The 24,142-nt window shown below is 37.6% G+C and overlaps 1 protein-coding gene across 1 annotated transcript in view; it reads left to right on the top strand.

The window, feature by feature from the left end:
* The window catches only part of PVRL3 (poliovirus receptor-related 3), a 197,244-nt gene that overhangs the window by 104,119 nt on the left and 68,983 nt on the right, over window positions 1-24,142 (top strand). The window contains exon 7 of the mRNA XM_006864193.1: window positions 1,057-1,141. Within this exon, the coding sequence (XP_006864255.1) occupies window positions 1,057-1,141 (85 nt within the window). The remainder of the gene's footprint in view (window positions 1-1,056; window positions 1,142-24,142) is intronic.

Genomic DNA, 24,142 nt, shown 5'->3' with positions numbered 1-24,142 from the left:
TGTTTTGACCAAATCAATGAGATAGAATTGTAAAGCAGAAATTAAATCTTGATGTATAGTCAAAAGACCTATGTTCCAAGTCACTCAATTCTGTTAACAACTTTGTCGCTTCATCTGTGAAATGTGAATATTACTTTTCTTATTTACCTCACAAAGTTGTGATGAGGATGGAATGAGATGATACCATTTTATGAGCTCAGAAGTTTTATACAAATGGCATTATATACTGTGTAGTTTATTAATGCTTTTATGTTAGGACATAGAATATATGTCTTCTGTCTTCATAAATGCTTTCTCTATGATTCTGCCTCTCTAATCTGGCACAGTTATAACACTGGTCTTCTAGGTGTTAGTCTCAGTTTATCACAATCCAATTAGAGGTGTAATCATGAGCCAGCCACTTCACTTCCATGAGCCTCAGTTTTCTCACCTCAGTGATCTATGGCACCTTGAAGCTATAAATTTCCTTTGATTTTTACTAAATAAAAGGAAATATTTACCTTAAATAAAAGGACTATAAGATATTCTTTCAATGTAATACTTGTGAAACTGGAGTTCACTAATTTTCAAGAATAACCAACATGTGGTTAACTTCATCTTAAGTCCTAAATTATCTCATGCTTTTCTGTAATTTTTAAAATAGCATTTACTAGTAAGCTGATACATTTTTGTAATTATTTATTTTGACATTCTATTCATTTGAAGTTTTAGCTTATGGATAAATTGAAATTACTTTACCCTCTATAGCTCTCATTCTCTGTATGCATTAATATCAGTAGATAATTTAAAGAATAATCACAATATTTAAATATTTCTTTAAATTTTTTTTTAAATTTCAATTTACAGTACACTTTAAAACCTTTAAAAACTGTTTACTTTTTTCCAATCTATGAAAGCTTAATGGAAATATAAAAGACAAATCTACCATGTAGGTTAATTAATATAAATAACAAGATGAGGAAAATATCTACAAAACTGTAAGAGAAACTTGATTTTCTTCCCATCACCTATATTTGCTAAATGTAGCAATCACAATTTTTAACCTTTTTAATACAGGATTGACCTTCCACCCACACATAAACCACCTCCTGTGTATGAAGAAAGATCACCCCCTATGCCTCAAAAAGAACTTCTACATCAGGTATGTTTTCTTAAGTACACTTAAAAGAATACAAAATACAATAAAAAATATTAAATCCTTTATAATATTTACTTCAAAATGTTATCTAGCCATTCATTATACATTAAATATTGCATTGTTGTTAAGTGTCTTGAGTCTGTTAAGTCTGACCCTGTATACAACAAAACACTGTCCATTCTTAAACTATCCTTACAATTAATGCTCTATTTGAGGCCATTGTTGCAGCCACTGTATCATTCTGTCTCAAGGAAAGTTTTCCTCTGTTTTATTGACCCTACCATGCATGATGCGCTTCTCTAGGGACTGGTTTCTCTTGATAACATGTCCAAAGTATGTGAGACAAAGCCTTAGCATTCTTGATTCAAAAGAGCATTCCGGTTGTATTTTTTCCGAAACAGATTTTCTTGTTCTTCTGGAAATGTATGGTATAGCCAATATTTTAATCTAATGCCATAATTCAAAGTTATAAATTCTTTGGTCTTCTTTATTCCCCTTTTGCATGCATATGACATGATTGAAAATACCAAAATCAGGCACACTTTAGTCCTCAAAGTGAAATTTTTGCTTTTCAACACTTTTTTTTTTGGTGCCCAGCATTTTATTTCTTGACTGTTAGATCTGTGTTGATTGTAGAACCAATAACACGAAATCCTTGACATCTTCTATCTTTTCTCCTTTTACCATAATGTTCCTTGTTGTTTCAGTTGTGAGGATTTTGTTTTCTTTATGTTGATGTAAAATCGATACTGAAGCCTATAGTCTTTGATCTTCTTCATTAAATGCTTTAAGCTCTCTTCACTTTCAGCAAGCAAGGTTGTACCTTCTGCACAATGAATGCAATACCATTCCACTTCAATTTGTCATTCCCTACAAAGTAGACCATGTGATTGTCTAGCTGAAAATGGTAATGCCTTTCCATTCCATTTCAGCTCAGTAATGCCTAGGATATTGATCTTTATATGTTCCATTGCATTTTTGACAACTTCCAATTTTCCTAGATTCATACTTCATGTTCCAGTTATTAATAGATGTTTACAGCTATTTATTCCTATTTTGAGATGTGTCCCATCAGTACATGAAGAACTCCATTCATATCATTAAAGTTGATTCTACTTTAAGGAGTTATTTATTCCCCAGTTTTATTTTGAATGTCTTTCAGCCTGAGATACTCATCTTTGGCACTATATCAGACAACATACTACTGCTATTCTTAAGGTTTCAGTGGCCAATTTTGTTGGAAGTAGATTGCCACATCTTTTTCCCTGGTGTGTCTTAGTTTGGAAGTTCCACTGAAACTGTTTACCATGGGTCACCCTGTTAGTGTTTGAAATACTGATGGCCTAACACCCAAAATTACAGAAATACACAAGTTACCACAGTATGATAGTTTGGCACATGAATGGTGGAAATATTGTGTAACAATACATAATTCTTAACTTTTTCAGTCATTTCATTGAAATGTTCTTAGGATCAAATTTTGGCTACTAATTAGGGTAGTGGTTATGAATCTGGCTGCTAACCTCAAGGTCGGCAGTTCGAAACTACCAGCTATTCTGTGGGAGAAAGATGAGGCTTTCTGCTCCCGTAAAGATTTGCAGCCTCGGAAACCCTGTACAGGTCGCTATGAGTCGGAACTGACTCCACGGTGCTTAACAACAACAACAATTAGTAAGAAAAGCAGTTAAGACCAGGATGACTGAGACTGATTAACAGTATTAGGAATACAATTTTTAAATAAAAAATGTATGGCTGAGCACTATTATTTATATAGCTTTGTTGATATATGTATTTGTTGCAATCTATCTAAAATGGTAGAAAAACTGGCTGTTGATAAGTGTCTGATGAAGGGTTGCATCTCCTTAGAGTGTATTGCATTTTATATTTATTTCCTTGCCATTATATCCAAGGTATAAAACTTTTTAGCACTCTTTTATTTAGCAACAAAAGGATATATTCCAATTTAAAATTCTAGATATGAATATTGGTTCATATAACACTTTTACAATCACGCTTAAATTTTATATGGGAGTCAGTTTGTAGTAATTTGTACAAAAACAATGATTCAGCATATTTTATCTTTTTTTTTTTCTTTCATCCTATCATATTTTGTTTCATTGCAATGACTACAGTCCCCTCCATTCATCATCATTTACCAGCATGTGCTTCCATTCCCTCTGTTTTTTTGTTTTTGTTTTTGATGTGCGCCGAAGCACTCAGGAATATATAACCATTCAAACAACCAAAGGGCACACCCTGCAAGCCCACGCTCCGGCCTCCAGCACACAGCGAGCCCCTTTACCTCCTTGAGTCTAGAGTCCCCAGCCACTGCATCTCTCCATGTCATGGTCTCTGCCTCCATCTCTGGCGTTGCTGCTTCTCTGAATAGGGTCCTGCACTCCGCTCTTCTCCCTTGATGGTCCCAGGGACCTCTGGTCCTGGACTGAAAAGTCAACCACTCCCCTCCTTTTGCTACAAAACATCTACCTTTACATTTGCAACAGATACAGACAGTCCTGATATCAATTATTCACTATTGATCCACAAGAGTCTTATCCCATATCCTTTCACCAGCCCCGTCCAGGCAGGTTGGAAACCACTCAGTGGAGAGTCTACCCTCCACCTCACCCTCTGAAACTAGGCTCTCTCTTGAAAGCTTGTAAGTCAGTCACTTCTTGCCTTTGTAATCCCCCCTCCCCTCATTTTGGGTAGCCAATGTCTAAGTTGCCCGTCCCTGTCAACCCTGTGTACAGAGGGGGTAGGAATGATCCTTGGTGTAAAGATTCGTTCCCTCTTTTAAGCTACTACATCTATAAGTATAGCTCAAGTTCATTAAATTGTAGCGGATTACACTTTTTACCCTCTTTTTTCTTCCTGTAGTTGAGTTCTGATCATCCAGCTATTGAAGCCAGGTCAAGTTGGTACTATCTGCAAGTATGAGTGTTCTTGTGCATCTCCCCTCACTTCATATAAGCTGGACGATTCACTATCTACTCTAGTCCTCTGTGACTATGTCCCTGTCCATGGGCTCAGGAGTCTCCAGGTCTCACTATACTTCTGGGGTCTCAATCCAGGTTGACAAGAGTCTATTGAACGTGGTCAGACTTAGCCCACAGCTACATTACTGTTTTTCCCACACTTCCCCTTATCAGTTCAGAATTTTTTATCTTTTGTTCCATTCTCTATTACCCTGTTGAGGCTCCAACCCTCCAGTAGGATTTTATTAACTCTGTGGCACTGTGGGCTAATGCATCAGACTGCAAAGTTGTTTGAACTGCAAGGTCGGTGGCTCAAGCTCACCAGCTGCTCCTTGGAAACCCTACACAGGGTCACTGTGGGTTGGGATCGACTCGACGGCACTTAATAACAACAACAAGGAATAGTTGATATTTTTATCCTGAAATGTCCTATCTTCCATTTGAATAAGCCAAATTATTCATTTGATTTAGTGGAAAAATTCCAAAGGAACATGACTCTCAAGATATTCTCATTCTCCATTCTTTAGGTGGCTGTATGTGTATAGTTAGTCTCGAGCCAAGGCACAAGGTGGAGGGAAAGGGGATGATGGTTCCTACAGTCTCATACCGGCTTTGTTATCTTCCATGAGTTAGGTGTATTGCCATCTTCACAAACCTCTTCTTATCACATAAAAAGGACAACCCACTATCTCTTTTGACAAAGAAATGAACCTGACAGTTAGTGTGGAATGTCAACAAAATACACAGCTAGAGCTGCTGTTAACTTCTGCAAAATGATAGCAGTCTTCCTTCCTCAGCAAAACTAGTACTTATCCAACAAAGCTAGTAATTACTACAGTGAAGATGCTTTTATATATTTCATTGTACACATGTATTTGTAGAATATATGCCAAGACATACAATTATTGTTAGCACTTCTTAGATTAGGTGCTATAATTCTTTTTCTCTCCAAAATAATATATGGAAAATTATTTCTCTCTCTAAGACTGCCTTATCCAAAGCTTAATGGTCTATAGAATCAAAATCTGATTTTTTCTTGAAGTTTATGGAAGTTGTGATTTGCCTAGATTCCATTTTAAGGATTTTTTCAGAACATTGTTTTGATTTTCTAGGATAGCCCTAATTGCATATACTTTTATTCTTGTCACTAAGATCAATTGGTTATATAGCTTATTTAATACTTTATAATTTAATATTTGGAGTCCTGGTATAGCATAGTAGGATAAGCACTAGACTTCAAGGTCAGTTTGAACTACAAGGTTGGCAGTTCAAGCTCACCAGCTGCTCCTCGGAAACCCTATACAGAGTCACTATGAGTCGGCTACAGAATCTTCTGAAATAGAAAATGATTATTTGGCTCTGTTCGTGTCCTGGATTTCAGTTAAGAGAATATGATTACTACACATGTATATGGAATTCTAGTGTCATAGGATAAGCACTGGACTTCCAACTACCAGCCACTCCTAAGAAACCCTATACAAGGTCACTGTGAATTGGGACTGACTCAACACTTAACAATAACAGCAATACCATATGTAGATTCTGCTAAGTAAATATAAAAGGAAGAATTTTTTTGGATGATTAGAGTTAACAATTGTACAAACTATAATTTTTAGCATCCTTGGAGTCAAAAAAAAGCTTTCTGGATAAATCTAAATTGAAAGCAGGAGTTTTGAAGCAGTTGATAAAATTTCCCAGTTGTTGATTTGAGTTGTGATAAGTTGCATAATGAATAACTTGAATAAGTGTGGAAATGAAGAGTTATATTGAAAAGTAACAGAAGATGTGTGAGAAGAAAAGTAGGTGGGAGAGCATCACAATGGGAAACAGACATTGACCTTTGGGAGTCAGAGACCATTAAGTAGTGTTGTGACTTTTTTCTCAACTGAAAAATTAAGTAGTCGAAAAAATACGATTGTTGGTTTGTCTCTTAGCTATAAAATTCTAAGTGTCAGTTAATGAGTTGCCATTGAGTTGATTCAGCCTCAAGAAGACCCAAACTGTGCTCCATAGGGTTTTCAATGGCTGACATTTTAAAGCAGATCTTTCTTTTAAGGTGGACTCAAACACCATCTTTCTGGTTAATATGTTAACCATTTGTACAAACTAGAGGTTCAAATGGTCAAATAGTTGCTGTCATTTTACACAGATTGAGTTGGAGATGTAGCAATTCTTTATTCTATAAAGCATTTAGGCATAGTCTAGGCTAAAATAATTATAAATAGGAATATGTTATGATACATGCATTATCATGTCATATGTTAATTACACAGTTGTTGGTTTTTTAGTTAACATTATAATATCGAATGCAAAATACATAGTAACTGTTTCCTGGCTAACCAAGAAATCTGTGTGTAATTACTGTCTAATTCAATTCATGCAATGATAGTGTGTTGTAATAATAAATGCCTTATTGATATCCCACTTCACTGGATAACTTGTCAACTTCAGACTCATGAAGTAATTCCTACTTGAAGTCGCTAATCATGATTTCAAGTAGCCAGGCATAGTGACTGAGGTCTCATGCTTTCAACTACTACCATGACTTTCAGAAAGAGACTCCCATTCTTTTTAATCTATCAATTGTTTCTCCATGAAAAAAGAAACACTTCCCTGCCATGTACACTGGTCCACCCTACTTAATTGTTGTGTTTATAATCATAGTGTCAAAATTCATACATGAGAATTATCCCTCTGAATATTAGCTTGCGAGCAGAGTGAGAGACAGTTTCCTTCAATGGGAACTATCATCCTACAGCACAGAAGATTCTTGGAGGCAGACATACATACTGGCTTCAGAAAAACAAAAAGGAACATCTTGACTGAAGGCAAAGAGTCCTGTACGAAATACTAATAGCTTGCTATGTTATTAGATAATAATCTATAAAAGTGAGTCTTCATCTATGTTGTTGAAAAGGTATTTCTTATGGATAAGCCATTGGTCTTGCAGAATTCTGTCATACAATCTCCAGTATTGTTTCTGTCACTAAGGCCTTATTTTCCAACTATTGATCCTTTTTCTTTGTTTCTAATTTTTGCATTCTAATTACTAGGAATTTTTCAATGTATCTTAATTGCATGTCTGATAAATTTCAGGCTATAGTAGGTTGTAAACGTCATCAGTTTCTTCATCTTTGGCATTTGTAGTTGGTAGGTACTTCAAGATGTTTCTTTTTTTCTTTTAAAGCTTTTATTGTGAATTGAGTGATAGTTTACATGGGAGAACATCGATTTTGCACTCATCCTATCATATTTTGTTTCATTGCAGTGATTGCAATCCCTCTGTGCATCATCATTTAACAGTGCTTGCTTCTATTCCCTCTTATTTTTTTTTAATGTTTTATTGGGAATTATGTGATAGTTTACATGGAAGAACATTAGTTTTACACTCATCCTATCGTATATCGTTTCATTGCCATGATTACAATCCCCTCTGTGCATCATCAACCAACCAAAGGGTATACCATGCAAGCATGCTCCCAGGTCGTCAGCACACAGCCCCTCTTCCCCTATGGTTCTAAAGTCCCCAGCTGCTCCATCTCTCCACATCATCGTCTCTGTCTCCATCTCTGGCATCACTGCATCTCTGGGAAGGGTCCCACTCTCTGCTTTTCTCCCTTCATGGTCCCAGGGACCTCTGCTCCTGGACTGCAAAGTTAATCACTCCCCTCCTTACTACAAAACATCTACCTTTACATTTCCAACCCTTACAATCAGCCCTGATAACAATTATTCACTATTGTATCACAAGAGACCTATCCGCATTTCCTTTCATCAGCCCTGCCTAGACGACAGATTGGATACTACGCCGTGGAGATTCTACCTTCCTCCATGCCCTCTGGATCTAGGTTCTCTCTTGAAAACTTGTAAGCCAGTCACTTTTTGCCTTTGTAGCCCCCCACTTTGGTAGCCAATGTCCAAGTTGCCATCCCTGTCTACTCTGTGTATGGAAGGGATGGGAATGATCCTTGCTGTAAAGATTTGTACCCTCTTTTGAGTTGCTGCATCTATAGGTGTAGGTCAAGTTCATCAAATTGTATCAGATTACTCTTTTTTCCTTCTTCTTTCTTCTTCTAGTTGAGCTCTGATCATCCAGTCATTGAAGCCAATATGGGTGTTCTTGTGCATATGCACTCTCTTCTTACCAGCTGGATGCTTCACTCTCCACTCTAGTCCTCTGTGGCTATATCACTGTCTCTGGGCCGAAGAGTCCCCAGGTCTTGCCACACTGTTGGCCAACCAGGTCTCCACCCGGGTGCACAGGAGTCTATTGAATGTTGTAGGGCTTAGCTCACAGCTTCATTGCTGTTTTTCCCTCATTTCCCCTTATCAGTGATGAACGTGGTCACCAATCAGAGCATGTATTCCCATTGAGTCTTAGTCTTGGAAGAGCGTTTGCTCTGAGGGAACCTGACCACTTTCCTAGATGTCTCCTGGGCAAGCAACTTGCTTGTTCTTATAGTAATCAGTCGGTCTGCCTATATTATTTTGTATTTTTCTTGTCGGTCTTTCTTTCAAGAAGTATCTTCTGTTCTTCTAGCCGCTCCAGGCTGGTCTGCCCGTCCTTTCAAGTGGAAATATCCCAGCTCTGAAGATGCTGGATGCTGTTCAGACTTCCACCTATAGTCTTATATAATGCAGAGGCTCCAGAGGAAGCCTCCTTCACTGGGCACGTTGTAGGCCCATTTTAGGTATTCCAGTCAAGGAGCTCTGGTAGCCTAGTGGTTACTAATCGGGCTGCGAACCACAAGGTCAGCAGTTTGAAACTACCAGCTGTTCCGCGGGAGAAAGATGAGGCTTTCTGCTCCCGTAAAGATTTACCGCCTCGGAAACCCTGTACAGAGTTGCTATGAGTCGGAACTGACTCCACAGCACATAACCACCACCACCACCAATCAGTTACAGGCAGAAGACAGACTTACAAGCTTTCTATTGTGATATTTCTGGCTATTTCTTTCTCTCCCCGCTCCAGTGTCTATTATAAATCCAACTGAAATGAAACTCTTGTCAACTTCAAAGTTTTCTCAGTTTATCATGATGTTTCTTATTGGTCCAGCTGTAAGGATTTTGTTTTCTTTATGTGGATATGTACACCAATTCTTTGCAATGCTACCCATCATTTGTTAAAGGTACAGTTGAATACTTTTGCATAGTCAATAAAATACAAGCAGGCATCTTTCTGGAATTCTGCATTTGGCCAACATCCATATTGCATCAGCAATGATATCTATAGTTCCAAGTCCTCTGCTGAGTCCAACTTGAATTTGTGGCAGTTCCCTGTCAATATAATTCTGCAACCATTTTTCAATTATCTTCAGCAAAACTTTGTGTGAGATACTAATGATATTATTTGATAATTTCCATTTTCTGTTGGATTAACTTTCTTTAGAATGAGCACAGCTATGGATCTCTTTCAGTCATTTGGCCAGGTATCTCTTTTCCAGATTTCTTGAGTGAGAACTTGCAATGATAATACCCATTTGTGAAAACATCTCAATTGGTATTCCATCAATCTCTGAAGCATTTTTTATAACATTGCAGACTGGATTTCTTCCTTCAATACCATTAGTTCTTGACGAAATGATACCTTTTGAAATTATTAAATGCCCACCAATTGTTTTTGGTACAGTAACTTTGTGTATTCCCTCCATCTTATTTAGATGCTTCTTGCATCATTCACTATTTTATCCATAGAATCCTTCAGTATTGTTACTCAAGGCTTCTATTTTTCAGTTCTTTCTGCTTCAGAAATGCCAATCCTGCTCTTCCTTCTTCTTCTTCTTCTTTTTTTTTTTAATATATATAACTCCAGGTCTTTGCACATTTCATTATAATACTTTCTTTTGTCAACAAAGCAAAGTTTTATAATGAATCTTCTTTTCAGCTCTTTAACTTTATTATTCCTTTCCCTTTAGCTACTTGCCTTAGTTATCTCATGCTGCTTTAACAGAAATACAACAAGTGGATGGTTTTAACAAGCAGAAATTTATTCTCACAGTTTAGCAGACTAGATGTCCAAATTCAGAGCACTGGCTCTAGAGTAAGGTTCTTGTCTGCTTTCAACATCTGTAGGCCCAGCATTCCTTGAAGTCTTGAGGTCAATCTTTGCTTGGATCTAGGAGCTTCACATTTCAGGAACCCCACTTCCAATGGGCATAGTCCACCCTGGACTCTTGTTTGTTGGTGGTAGTAGATTCCTCTCAGCTCTGCTTGCTTGTTTAATCTCTTTTATATCTCAAAAGAGATTGACTCAAAATGCTACCTAATCCCGTAGATTGCAACTGACCTCATTAATATATAATTGAGGATTTATAAAACATAGAATAACTATCAGCTTAGGACTAATCACATCATATCACATCATGGGGGAATGATTGCATCATGTTAGATCTCATCATGGAGATGATTACTACATCTTAATGCAAAACCATCAAGAATCTGGCCCAGTCTAGTGGTCACAAAGTCTTCATTTTCACTCTATTCTAAAATTGGTCTTTTTTTCCTTTATATTAATCTTTTGCTTTTTTTATTTATGATTTTCCTGACATCATCCCACAACTCATCTGGTCTTCTTTGGTCATTAGTGTTCAATGAGCCAAATCTATTCTTGAGATTGTCTCTAAATTCAGGTGGGATATATTCAAGATTATACTTCAGATGTTGTGGAGTTGTTTTAATTTTATTCAGTTTCAACTTGAAGCTGTATATGAGCAATTGATGGTCTGTTCTGTTCCTAAGTGGGCCGTTGCTCTTGTTCTCACTGATGATATTGAACTTCTCTGCCATCTTTTTCCACAGATCTAGTTGATTTGGGTCCTATGTATTGCATCCAGTAAGTCACCATTTATTTATATTGTTGAAAAAAAATGTATTTCCAATGAATAAATCAATGGTCTTCTAAAATTCTGTCATGTAATCTCCAGTATCATTTCTAATATTGCCATATTATCCAACTACCGGTTGTTCTCCCCCAACTTTCATAATCAAATCACCAGTAATTATCAGTGTATTTTAATTTAATTATATATTTTGACCATTGAGAAAGCAGAAGTTGGTTGTTGTTGTTAAGTGCCGTTGAGTCAGTTTCAACCCATAGCGACCCTGTATATGGTTTTTGAGGAGCAGCTGGTAAGCTTGAATTGCCAACTTTGAGGTTCCAACCCACTTTTCAGTCCAGGGCAATAACCCAGAGCACCATACCAGGACTCCGAAGAAATCTTCAATTTCTTCATCTTTTACGTTTCTGGGTAGGTGTATAAATTAAACTAATAGTCATATTAACTTCTTGTTGTTAAGTGCCATCTAGTTGGATTGAGTTATGGTATTGGAAAAGAATACTGAAAGTACCATGGGCTTCCAAAAGAACAAACATATCTGTATTGGTAGAAGTGCAGCCAGAGTGCTCCTTGGAGGCCAGGATGCCCAAACTTCATCTCTCATACTTCGGACATATTGTCAGGAGGGACCAGTCACTGGAAAAGGATTTTATTTGTTAAGGTGGATGGTCAGAGAAAAAAAGGAAGACCCCAGCGAAATGGATTGGCAAAGTGGCAGCATCAATGGGTTCAAGCGTGACAACAATTGTGAGGTAGGCCCAGGACCAGGCAGTGTTTCATTCTGTTGTGCATAGGGTCGCTATGAGTCGGTACTGACTTGATGGCTAACAACAACAAGTTGGTTGTAACTCATAGTGACCCAGTATAGGGTTTCCAAGAAGCGATTGACTGGTGGGTATGAACCACACCAACCTTGCCATTAACAGGCCAGTGCTTATCCTACAGAGCAACACCAGGAGGCCCGATCTTCCTTATGTTGTTATTGTTAAGTACTGTGGCATCAGTTCCAACTCATAGCATCCCTGCACAGTTTCTGAGGCTATAAATCTGTAGAGGAACAGAATGCCTAATCTTTCTCCTGCTGAACTGCTGGTAGTTTTCAAACTGCTGACCTTGAGGTTGGCAGCCTAACTCGTAACCACTATTCTACCAGAGCTCCTTATAGGTATATGGATATTATCCTATCACTGACTATGTTATACTTCACAATGGATCTGGAAATGTTCCTTTTGATGATGAATTCAATGCCACGCCTCTTTAATTTGTTATTCTCAGCATAGTAGACGATATGTTCAACTTAAAATGGCCAATTCCAACCAGTCCATTTCAGCTTACTATTTCCTAGGATACCATGATCTTTATGTATTTCATTTCATTTCAATTTTACAGCTTCTCATTTTTGTTACTAAGAGGGGCAGCTCTCTCCCAGTCTTATTTTGAGTACTTTCCAATCTGAAGAGCTCATCTTCTGACACTATATCAGACAGTGTTCTGCCGCTAGTCATAACATTTTCACTGGCTGATGGAGGCCTGGTGTGTCACTGTAGAATAAGCACTAGATCTCAAGGTCAATTTGAACTACTAGGTGGTTCTGCTGCTCCTTGGAAACCCTATACAGGGTTGCTATGAATCAGAACCGACTTGATGGGACTTAACAACAATGTTTTCAGAAGTAGATTATCAGTTCCTCCTTCATTGTTTGTCTTAACCTGAAAGCTCCACTGACGCCTATCTACCATGGGTAACTCTGCTGTTATTTGAAATACCAGTGACAGTTTCCAGTGGCACAGTAATACCCAATCTACCACACTATGACAAACTGGCCAACCAGTGGTGGAACTCTGAAGACTACAAGTTCTTAATTTTATGAAGTTTATATGATGGAAACGAGTCCTAGCGTGGTGCTACAGGTTAATGCACTAGACCGAAAGGTCGGTGATTTAAACCCACCAGCCACTCCTTGGAAACTCTATACAGAGTTGCTTTGAGTTGGAACTGATTCAACAGCACTTAACAACAACAAAAATGATGAAAATGTAATGTCATGCTTTCTCGCTGGAATTGGGGTGTGCTAATACCTCTTTTAGTAAATTATTAGTTTTTAAATCAAAATAATATAGTTAAAATATTTTATGATACATAATTTTTCTTTCTAAGTAAACTTTTGGGGACCTCGTGTGGTACTGTAAGATTAGCACTGGACTGTTAAACATAAAGTTGGAACCGACTTGACAGCACTTAACAATGACAAAAACTTTATTACCAGTTAGTAAACTTAGTGAATTAATTCAAAGATGGTCATTTTCCTTAATCCCTAGAGTTCCTTCAGGGTCCAGTAGTACAAGTAATTCTCATGTCCCTGAGAAATGTGAGAATTAGAATGGCCTAGCTTCTCTTAATAGTATTTTATGGCCTATAACACAAAAGCAGCCATTATCTCTGTTTATGTTCTTTTCATGTTCATATCTAAAACAATATTTAGCAAAGAATTGATGCTAATTCTTGCTAATAAGATTTTAAGAATAGGACAAAAGCAGCAGCATAAAGGGAAACAATGCTTTGAGTCATGTTGTTAACTCTTATTCCTAGTAGAACCTAATGGGATCTGGCAATCTAGTTATAATTGAGAAGATAAAGATTCATCTATTGTGAATTGCTGTAAGTTACATAAATATGCTAAGAAAGTTTATTATAAACTTTATATATGTATAAACCAGCACTCATCTGGGGAACCTAGGGTGATGATTTTTAGGCAATAAGAATTCTGCATTTAATTGCATTTCAGTATTTTTATTGGCATGGAAATGTTTGCAAGTGTTACCAGCATCAGCACATTAAGTATGTAATTTTTAGAAATGAGTTGAAATCCTATGGCCTCAGCTCTCATTGCAGTCTGTTTCTGATTTGTAGCAGGACTGCCTCTGAGTGGGAGAATTAGGAAGAAAAAGTTAGCTAATATTTCCTTCAAAACTCTTTAAAATACTGATTGAATGACTTATATTCAGATTAAATGATTGGAGAGAATTGGCTGCATTCTAACCCATTCTAAATATAGGAAAGGAAAAAAAAATTAAATGAAATAAATGAAAGGATTGCATGTTGGCCTTTTAGGACTCTTCTGAGCAGTCTAGAGAGAATATGTAATCCACCATTTTCATAAGATTTCTTTCAGTGTATCTCCACTTAGTGTGACTTAATTCATAAACATTTCCTCTTTTTTTCTTTTGAATCCTTAGCAATAACTTATAGGAACTGCATCATTATAAAAATGACATATGTACATTATTTGTATGTATATACTACATATGTGCACAGATCTTCTCAAAATGTAAAGTGATAGCTTCCACTTAAAACCAAACGGCCACCACTCATCCTTCAGTTTGTTGTATTGTCGTGGCTTGTGAGTTGCTGTGATTCTGAAAGGTATGCCACCAGTATTTTAGATACCAGCAGGGTAACCCAGGGTGGACAGATTTCAGATGGGCTTCCAGACAAAGACAGACTAGGAAGAAAGAGTGACAAACTGAAAACATTATGAATAGCAGAGAAACACTGTCAGATATAGTGCCGGGAAATGAGCCCCTCAGGTTGCAAGGCACTCAGAATTCAACTGGGGAAGAGCTGCCTCCACAAAGTAGAGTTGACTGTGATAACATGACTGGATGAAAGCCCGTGGGAGAAAAGCCCACGGGACCTTCATTTGCTGATGGGACATAGCTCAAAATGAAGAGAAACAGCTGTAAACATCCATTGAAAATCGGAACATGGAATGTACAAAGTATGTATCTGGGAAAATTGGAAGTTGTCAAAAATGAAATGGAATGCATAAACATCGATATCTTAGACATTAGTGAGCTGAAATGGACTGGTATTGGCCATTTTGAATCTGACAACCACATGGTTTACTATGCTGGGGATGATAAATTGAAGAGGAATGGTGTTGCATTCATTGTTACAAAGAACATATCCAGATCAGTCATGAGGTACAATGCTGCCTGTGATAGGATAATATCCATGCGCCTACAGGGAAGTCCAGTTAATACCACTATTGTTCAAATTTATGCACCAACCACTAAAGCCAGTGAGGATGACATAGAAGAATTCTACCAACTTCTTCAATCTGAAACTGATCAAACATACAATCAAGGTGTATTGATCATTACTGGTGATTGGAATGCAAAGGTTGGGAGAAAAGAGGAAGGATCAGTAGTTGGAAAATATGACCTTGGTGATAGAAATGATGCTGGAGAACCAATGATTTGTTCATTTCAAATACCTTCTTTAGACAGCATAGGAGACGATTACACACATGGACCTTGCCATATGGAATACATAGATATCATATTGACTACATCTGCAGAAAGATACGATGGAAACGCTCCATATCATCAGTGAAAACAAGACCAGGGGCTGACTGTAGAAGGCCATCAATTACTCATATGCAAATTAAAACTGAAGCTGAAAAAAATGAAAACAAGTCCATGAGAGCCAAAATATGACCTTGGATATATCCCATCTGAATTTAGAGATCATCTGAAGAACAGATTTGATAAAACACTAAAGACCGAAGACCAGAAGAGTTGTGGGATGACATCAAGAACATCATACATGAAGAAAGCAAAAAGTCATTGAGAAGACAAGAAAAAAAGAAAAGGTCAAAATGGATGTCAGAAGAGACACTGAAACTTACTCTCCAGCGTAGAGATGCTAAAGCAAATGGAAGAAATGAGGAGTTCCAAGAGCTGAACAGAAAATTTCAAAGATCAGCTCAAGAAGACACAGTCAATTATTAGAATAAAATGTGCAAAGATCTGGAATCAGAAAACCAAAAAGGAAGAACACGCTCAAATTTCTCAAGCTGAGGGAACTGAAGAAAAAATTCAAGCCTCAACTTTTCTTATTGAAGGATTCTCTGAGCAAACTATTGAATGATGCCGAAAGCATCAAGAGAAGATGGAAGGAATACACAGAGTTACTATACCAAAAAAGAAATGGTTGATATTCAATCATTTCAAGAGGTAGCATATGATCAAGAGCCAATGATACTCAGGGAAGAAGTCCAAGGTGCATTGAAGGAATTGGCAAAGAACAAGACATCAGGAATTGATGGAATAAAAATTGAAATTTTTCTGGAAAATAAGGCGGCACTGGAGGCACTCACTCATCACTGCCAAGAAATTTGGAAGACAACTATCTGGCCAACTGACTGGAAGAGATCCATATTTGTGCCCATTCCAAAGAAAGGTGACCCAACGGAATGTGGAAATCATTGGACAATCTCTTTGATATCCCATGCAAGTAAAGTTTTGCTAAAGGTAATACAGAAATGGCTACAATTATACATTGACAGAGAACTTTCAGAGGTTCAAGCTGGGTTTGGAAGAGGCTGTGAAATGTGGGATATCATTGCTAATGTCCGATGGATCTCGGCTGAAAGCAGAGAATATCAGAAAGATGTTTACCTGTGCTTTATTGACTACGCAAAGGCTTTTGATTGTGTGGATCATGACAAGCTATGGATAACATTGTGAATTATGAGTATTCCGGAACACTTAATTGTGCTCATGAGGAATCTGTACCTTGACCAAGAAGCAGTTGTTCGAACAGAACATGGGAACACTGAATGTTTTAAAGTTAAGAAAGGTGTGTGACAAGGTTGTATTCTTTCACCATACTTATTCAACCTGTATGCTGAGCAAATAATTCAAGAAGCTGGGTACTATGAAGAAAAACGGGGCATCAGGATTGGAGGAAGATTCATTAACAACCTATGATATGCAGATGATACAACCTTGCTTGCTGAAAGTGAAGAGGTCTTAAAATTTTACTGGTGAAGATCAAAGCCTTTGGTATGGATTACATCTCAGTGTAAAGAAAACAAAAATCCTCACCACTGGACCAATAAACAACATTCTTATCAATGGACAAAAGATTGAAATTGTCAAGGACTTCATTCTTCTTGGATCAACTGGCAACACTCACGGAAGCAGCAGTCAAGAAATCAAACAACATATTGCATTTGGCAAATCTGCACAAGATCTTTTTAAAGTGTTGATGAGCAAAGATGTCAGCTTGAGGACTAAGGTGCGCCTGACCCAAGCCATGGTATTTTCAAAAACTTCATATGCATGCAAAATCTGGACAGTAAATAAGGAAGACCGTAGAAGAATTGATGCATTTGAGTTATGGTGTTGGAGGAGAATATTGAAAGTGCCATGGGCTGCCAAAAGAACTAATAGATGCATTTTGGAAGAAGTGCAGCCAAAGTGCTCCTCAGAGGCCAAGATGGCCAAACTTTGTCTCTCATACTTCGGACACATCATTAGGAGGGACCAGTTGCTGGAGAGGGATATCATGCTTGGTAAGGTGGAGGATCAGAGAAAAAGAAGAAGACCCCCAACGAGATCGATTGGCCAAGTGGCAGCATTGATGGACTCCAGCGTGGCAACAGTAGTGAGGTTGGCCCAGGATTGGGCATTGTTTCTTTCTGCTGTTCATAAGGTCACTAGGGGTCAGTACTGACTCGATGGCACCTAACAACAACAACAGTGTGTGTGTGTGTATGTGTATGGAGATACACTTTCGGGATTTCTGGTGTGGCGCTGAAGGATAGGCACTGGATTGCTAAACACAAGGTTGGTGGTTCAAACCCAACAGACACTCCTCAGAAATCCTGTACAGTGTAACTACGTGTCAGAACCACTTCGATGACACTTAACAACAACAACAACCACAATGTGTACTTTTGTTCCTCCTAATTTCTGCTTTTTAAAAGTAGAAACCATGGATATTGCTCTTTAAAAGTAGAAACCACGGGTATTGCTTCCTTTGTTAATTTTCTTGCTCTCTAGTACATTCCTCTAACATAGAGGCTACTCAGTAATATTTATCGGCAATGATCAACACGTTGTTTATAAAAGCACCATTTCTCTTGCTAGCTAAGGTTGATATCTGGAAATTTAGGGGCAGAGAACATGTTAGAATCTACTTAACAATGCCATTTTCCTATGCCCATATACTACTATGCAGTGCCATTGAGTTGATTCAGACTCACTGCCTTTATGGGACAAACAGCCTCCCCTTTCTCCACATAGTAGCTGGTGAGCTTGATCCCCACTAAAATACCTAAAAACATGATTTGAAGTAGTTTATAGCCAATCATTATTTTTTCACAAGTTGAAGCTACTTTGTAAACGATCCAATTTATAATATCATTTTCAAAATGTTTTCACTATCAACTTAATGTAACTAAAAATGAAGCTTTCTTGTTTAGAGTTACCTCCAAAAATATTTTTAAATGACCCTCTGCATAACAGATATAATACTAGAACTTCATACACACAAAAAAACAGAACAAAAAACATTTTAATGTCTCCTTGCAACTTGGAAAGTGATACAAAATGTTATTATACTAAAATTAGATCATGGAAACTGTAGGACATTAAAGATTACTGGGTCAACACATAAGCAGTGTCTTAATAATACTCAACAGCTTGAAACAGTCTTTCATTGGTATTTTCATATGAACAGGTTTTAACAGATATTATTAATCTCTAGTGATGAAAAGTTAAGCACTAAGGAAGCAGCAGTCAACAAATCAAACGACATATTGCATTAGGCAAATCTGCTGCACAAGACTTTTTCAACGTGTTGAAGAGCAAAGATGTCAGTTTGAGGACTAAGGTATGGCTGACCCAAGTCATGGTATTTTCAAAAGCTTCATATGCATGTGAAAGTTGGACAATGAATCAAGAAGACCTTTGAAGAATTCATGCATTTTAGCTATGATGTTTGAGGAGAATATTATAAATACCATGGAACCCAAAAAGAACAAATAAATCTGTGTTTGAAGACGTATACCCAGAATTCTCCTTAGAAGCCAGGATGGCCAGACTTCCTCTCTCATACTTCAGACATAGTATCAGGAGGGACCAGTCCACGGAGAAGGACATCCTGCTTGGTAAAGCAGAGGGTCATCAAAAAAGAGGTAAACCTGCAAATAGATGGATTGGCACAGTGGCAACAGCAAAGGGCTCAAGGGTAGCTATGTTTTTGAGGTGGACTCAGGACCTGGCAGTGTTTTGTTCTTTTTTGCATAGGTTCACTATGAGTCAGAATTGACTTGATGGCCCCCAACAACCACAACAGTGGCAGGCATGGATGACTCATTGCCATTGCTGGCATCACAATGTTTAAAGTATCTGCCCAAATAAAGCAACTTTCCATTTGTTATTGTTGTTAAATGGTGTCAAGTGTCCCTGTATAGAGGGTCTCAAAGGAGCTGCTGGTGGGTTTGCATTTAGCAGTTCATGCTTATACTACAGCACCACATCAGTTCCCTGCTCTCCATTTAGCTCAGTTATTTAACCAATAATTACATAATTGATTATACTTTAAAGGAAGTCTGGAAAAAGTCATTCAGCAACACTGGGATGTGCTTATTACAATTTACTAAATGAGTGAATGTTCAAAGCTTGGAAATAGCAATAACATCTGTATTGAAAAAAATTACACGATCTACATTACTGTCTCAAAAGTCCAATGTTGCATTTGCCCATTATTTTTTTAACACTTAAAAAGGACTTTAACCAAACAAATGGTAAAGACTGAAATTAAGATTAAGTGGCCAAGCTCAAAGTGAAATTATGTTGATAATGTCCACATAAACTTTAATTCACAAATTATAAATAAACCCATTTTCTGAAAACAATTTAGTTGCTTCCTTTTGAACTAATAAAATAACTCAGGTATCACCCTAGACTTCTTTGTACTTAAAAAAGGAATTGCTCCCAATAAAGACAAGCAATTTATGCTTTTAAATAAAGCTCTTAAGTACTCAGAAATTCATGGAAGAGTTCATTGCACGTAGCTTACTGTATTTTACTTCTATCTTTCTTTAACTCCTACTTATTTACGAGTCAATCAAAAGTAACCTCTGATTAGGAGTTACAGTTCCCTGATGTTAGGGAAACTTTACACAAATCTCAAATAAAATACTCAGAAGTTAATGTGATTGCATCTCAAGAATGAATAAACTAAATGTAATTCTTTTGTGGGTTAATGCGCCAGACTGCAAAGCTGTTTGAACTGCACGGTTAGCGGTTCAAGCTCACCAGCTGCTCCTCAGAAACCCTATACAGGGTTGCTATGGGTCGGAGCTGACTCGATGGCACTTAACTCGATCAAATTGACATCTTTGCTCTTCAACACTTTAAAGATGTCTTGTGAAGCAGCATCTTCAGATGTTTTCATTCTTTTTACTAATTGTTTTCTAACTTACTAGTATTCGGAGATTTAGCTCACTGTAGGTCACTAATTTTGGCTTACAATGATTCAGATCTACCTCTTTGCCATTTCAATGTATTGTCCATTTCTTAAATCTTAGTCTTAGTCTTCTGGATTATCTATTTACAGGTTTTGTATTGTCTCCAATCCTTTATCTATTTCGTTAGATTGTTCCTGTAGTATTTTCCTGAATTCTTCCTTATTTTCTTATTTGGGTCAATCCTTTGGATATACATAAATACCATTCTCTTGAATTATTTTTCAGATAGTTACAATGCCTTTTTCTCCCAAAAATGTTTTCTAGCTCTGCCTGTTGGTCACTTGTTTGAGCCATTCTGTCTCATCTCTTCATGTGTACAGAAATTTTCTATTGCTTCAAAGACAATGAGATGTTGTTATATTTTATTAAGTTGATGATTGTATATTGATGAATCCTCAGGTCCCCACCAACTACATCCTGGTGGGTGTGATTGGAGATGGGGTTGTGTAGCATTCTCTGTTCATCCAATTCAGTTTAGGATGGATTTGACTGATGTTGGTTGTTGTTGTTATTCCACTGTATAGCAGCTGGTAATGGCTCTTGCTCAAACGGTGGGGCAGTAGAAGGTACGGTTGTAGATGGGATGCTTGACTGAAATTGCTTTCTCATGCCAAGTAGGTAACAAGAGAAAACAATACACAAAGAGAGAAGGAAAACAAGTACAAACCAGCAAATAACATTAAAAACAAATGAAAACAGTAAAGGAAAAAGCAGGCAATAGCTAGCAAAAGAATAAGAATATAAAAACTAAAGAGAAAAAAGATTCAGAGGAAAATAAAATTACAAAAGAAAAGAAAACACAAAGAAAGAAAAAACCTAAACACAATTAGGGAGTGATGTGGGTAAAAGAGAAAGACACCAGCGAGTAGTTAAAATAAATAAATTAATTAAATAGGGCTAAAAAAAAAAAAGAAGAAGAAGAAGAAAGAAAGAAGCAGTGGAGTTGGGAAAGAACCAGAAAAAAAAGACAGAAAAACCAAACGGGACAAAGAAAGGAGCGAAAGTAAGTGTGACAAAGGCAAGGGAGAAAGAATAATGAAATAAAACAACAACAAACTAGAAATAGAAGTTTTTTAGAAATGGAAAAAAATACCTGGTTACAGCAGTCTTACTCTGTCCCATGGGGTTGCTATGAGTTGAAAACTGACTCAGGGCCACCTAACAACAACTATAAAACTTAAAATGTATGTGTGGCTCACATTGTTTTTCTCCTGGACTTCCCCATACTAGAGGCTTCAGTTTAAGATTGTATTTCAACTGAACCCAAACCCTGCTTCATTTGTATGTGTTTTCTAGGATATTTCTTTCTGTACTCTGAATTTTTTTAAGAATGCATGTCTCATGATTGCAATCATTGAGATGAAATGAAATGTGTGATTCATTGAAGGTAAAACTAACGATTTTGTCTGTAAGTCTTCACTCAATTCACAAGAAAACGTTAAAAAACAAACCAAACAAAAAAACCAGGCCAGATGCCAAGATGGAGAGAGGTGAGAATTCTTGGGTCTCCTGCTAGCCAGAGCCCTCTGGTGGTGGATGGTTAAGGAATAAAATAATATTGTTGTTGTTGTTAAGTTGTTGTTAAGCCAACCTTGAGGTTTAAACTAATTTTGCAGTCCATGGCATTAACCCACAGCACCCTACGAGGACTCTGAGACAATACTACTCAACCCTAATAGGAGTTCCTGTTGTCTGTTCTAGGCATCTAATCCAGAAGTAGTTCATGCAGACCCCAGAGCTGCTGGGGTATCAGGACATCTCTATCCCAGAGGGGAGGTAAGCGTGAGAGGTCCCTCTAGTCCAGGGCTCACCAGATCCGGTTCTGCAGTTCTGGAATAGGCCACACCTGATTCCAGGTGCCAGAGTTGACACTCATAACTCTCCACACACTTTAATGCAACTTCAACAGCCTGGAAAGCAGGAGCTTCTCTGAGAGTGTAAACAAATGGGGGCTGGCCACACCTCTAGTCACCAGAACAATCTGGGGTACAAGAAGAAAAGAAAAAAATTTGTCCTTTTCTTTCTACCAATTATCAGTATGCCTCTGCAACACCTACTGCTCTCTTGTCTTCAAAGTCACCCATGAAATTTCAAGATGACCACACAGTGGCTGACCTGGCCACCTGCACAAACCAGCAATTTCTTTTCTGTGTTGTTTTTTCCTTCCCCATGTGTTTTGTTCAACTGTTTCTCCTCATGAGGGCTAGCCCAGGACTGGGCAGGATGGACTGTGGATTTGGAGCAGGGTCTACCAGAATGGTGTCAATGCTGGCAGCTCCCCAGTCCTTTAATGGGGCTCACAACCATAGGTCTCACCTCTGTGCTGCTTTGACCAGTAGGAGAGCAGGAGATTCCCTGGGGGTATACATGGTAGGGGACAGCCTCCCCTCTGGTCACCAGGGAAGTACGGGGAAGAAGAAGAAGAAAAAAAATACACTTCTGTCTCATCAAGTCACAGGTATGTTTCTGCAATGCTGGTATGTTTTCTAGTCTCCGAAGTTGCTCACAAAATCTCAAAATGGTTGTACCTGCCTGGTTGCTGACCTATAATACTATTATCTCCTTTTATTGCCATGTTTACTCAGCTTTCTCTCATAGTAAGCATTCAACCCAATCCTCTGTGCCTTCATCTGAAGCTGAGAGGTCCAGGACCATCATCTACATCTGTTTTATTTGTTGCAGATGGTCCTTACAGCCTTTCTGCCTAGTCTGCCATCTTGCCACTTCTCCAAAGTCTTTATAGTTTAGACTGTTCCTTTCCATATTTACCAAAGTGTCAAATTCATATTCCTTAGCATTGTCTCATATATGTATTACCTATTCAGGAACTTCCTATATAGTGAGTTTCTATGATAACCAAGTACCAGCTTAGAAATTAAAGTATTAATTTAATTATTTTAGGTCTACTTCTTGTTTTCAAGAGATCCAGCTTGAGTTCATTTAAAATTTTTATACCTACATAGTTGTTTATTTTCCATTTCCACAGAGCTAAACTTGTTATGAATTCTCTTTGTTTGTTTGATTTGGGGAGTAAAATTTTCTTTGTAGATGAGAAAACAGAGCTAGGACTAAAAGACGAAGGTCACAGGAAGATAGATTTGAATACTCAATATAATGAAGGCAATTTCAATAATTTTCTAAAGTGACTGATAGTTCTAGCAGTAGAACATATTTCCTAACAGATATTGTTTGTAGAATTAGCTGTTGTCTTTTTGTTATATATTATAGGAGGAATGCTTGTATTGGAAATGAAGTTAGAATTTTAAGGCCCCTTCTAGTTTAACATCTTAACTCTTCTTTTCCATGAGAAAATAATGTGTGTTAGATTCAACACTAACAATGGTGTTACTGGGACCAGTATTTTCATAGAGATCTTCATGTGATTCTGAGTGTAACACATAGAATTATGCTATTGCTCAATTAGCTAATGAGTTACTAAAATACACACGTTACAGGTAAACAATTCTAATCTATAACCTTTTCATCATATTTAATTTCAAGAACTGTTACCAATCCCTGATACAATTGAGTCTTTTTTTTAAAGTTTGTTTTTTTTCTTAAATGTTTTATTATGAATTATGTGATAGTTTACATGGGAAAACATTAATTTTACATTCATTCTATCATATACCATTTCATTGCCATGGCTACAATCCCCTCCATGCATCATCAACCAACCAAAGGGTATACCCTGCAATCCTATGCCCCAGGTCTTCAGCACACAGTCAGAGCACTCTCCCTCTCTGGATCTAAAGTCTCCAGTGGCTCCATCGCTCCAGGTCATCATCTCTGCCTCCATTTCAGGCATCACTGCTTCTCTGGGTAGGGTCCTGCTCTCCGCTCTTCTCCCTTGATGGTCCTAGGG

Source organism: Chrysochloris asiatica, unplaced genomic scaffold (genome assembly GCF_000296735.1).
Source record: "Chrysochloris asiatica unplaced genomic scaffold, ChrAsi1.0 scaffold00061, whole genome shotgun sequence".
In the NCBI taxonomy this organism is placed as follows: Eukaryota; Metazoa; Chordata; class Mammalia; order Afrosoricida; family Chrysochloridae; genus Chrysochloris; species Chrysochloris asiatica.
This window is presented reverse-complemented; position numbering and strand designations above follow the sequence as displayed.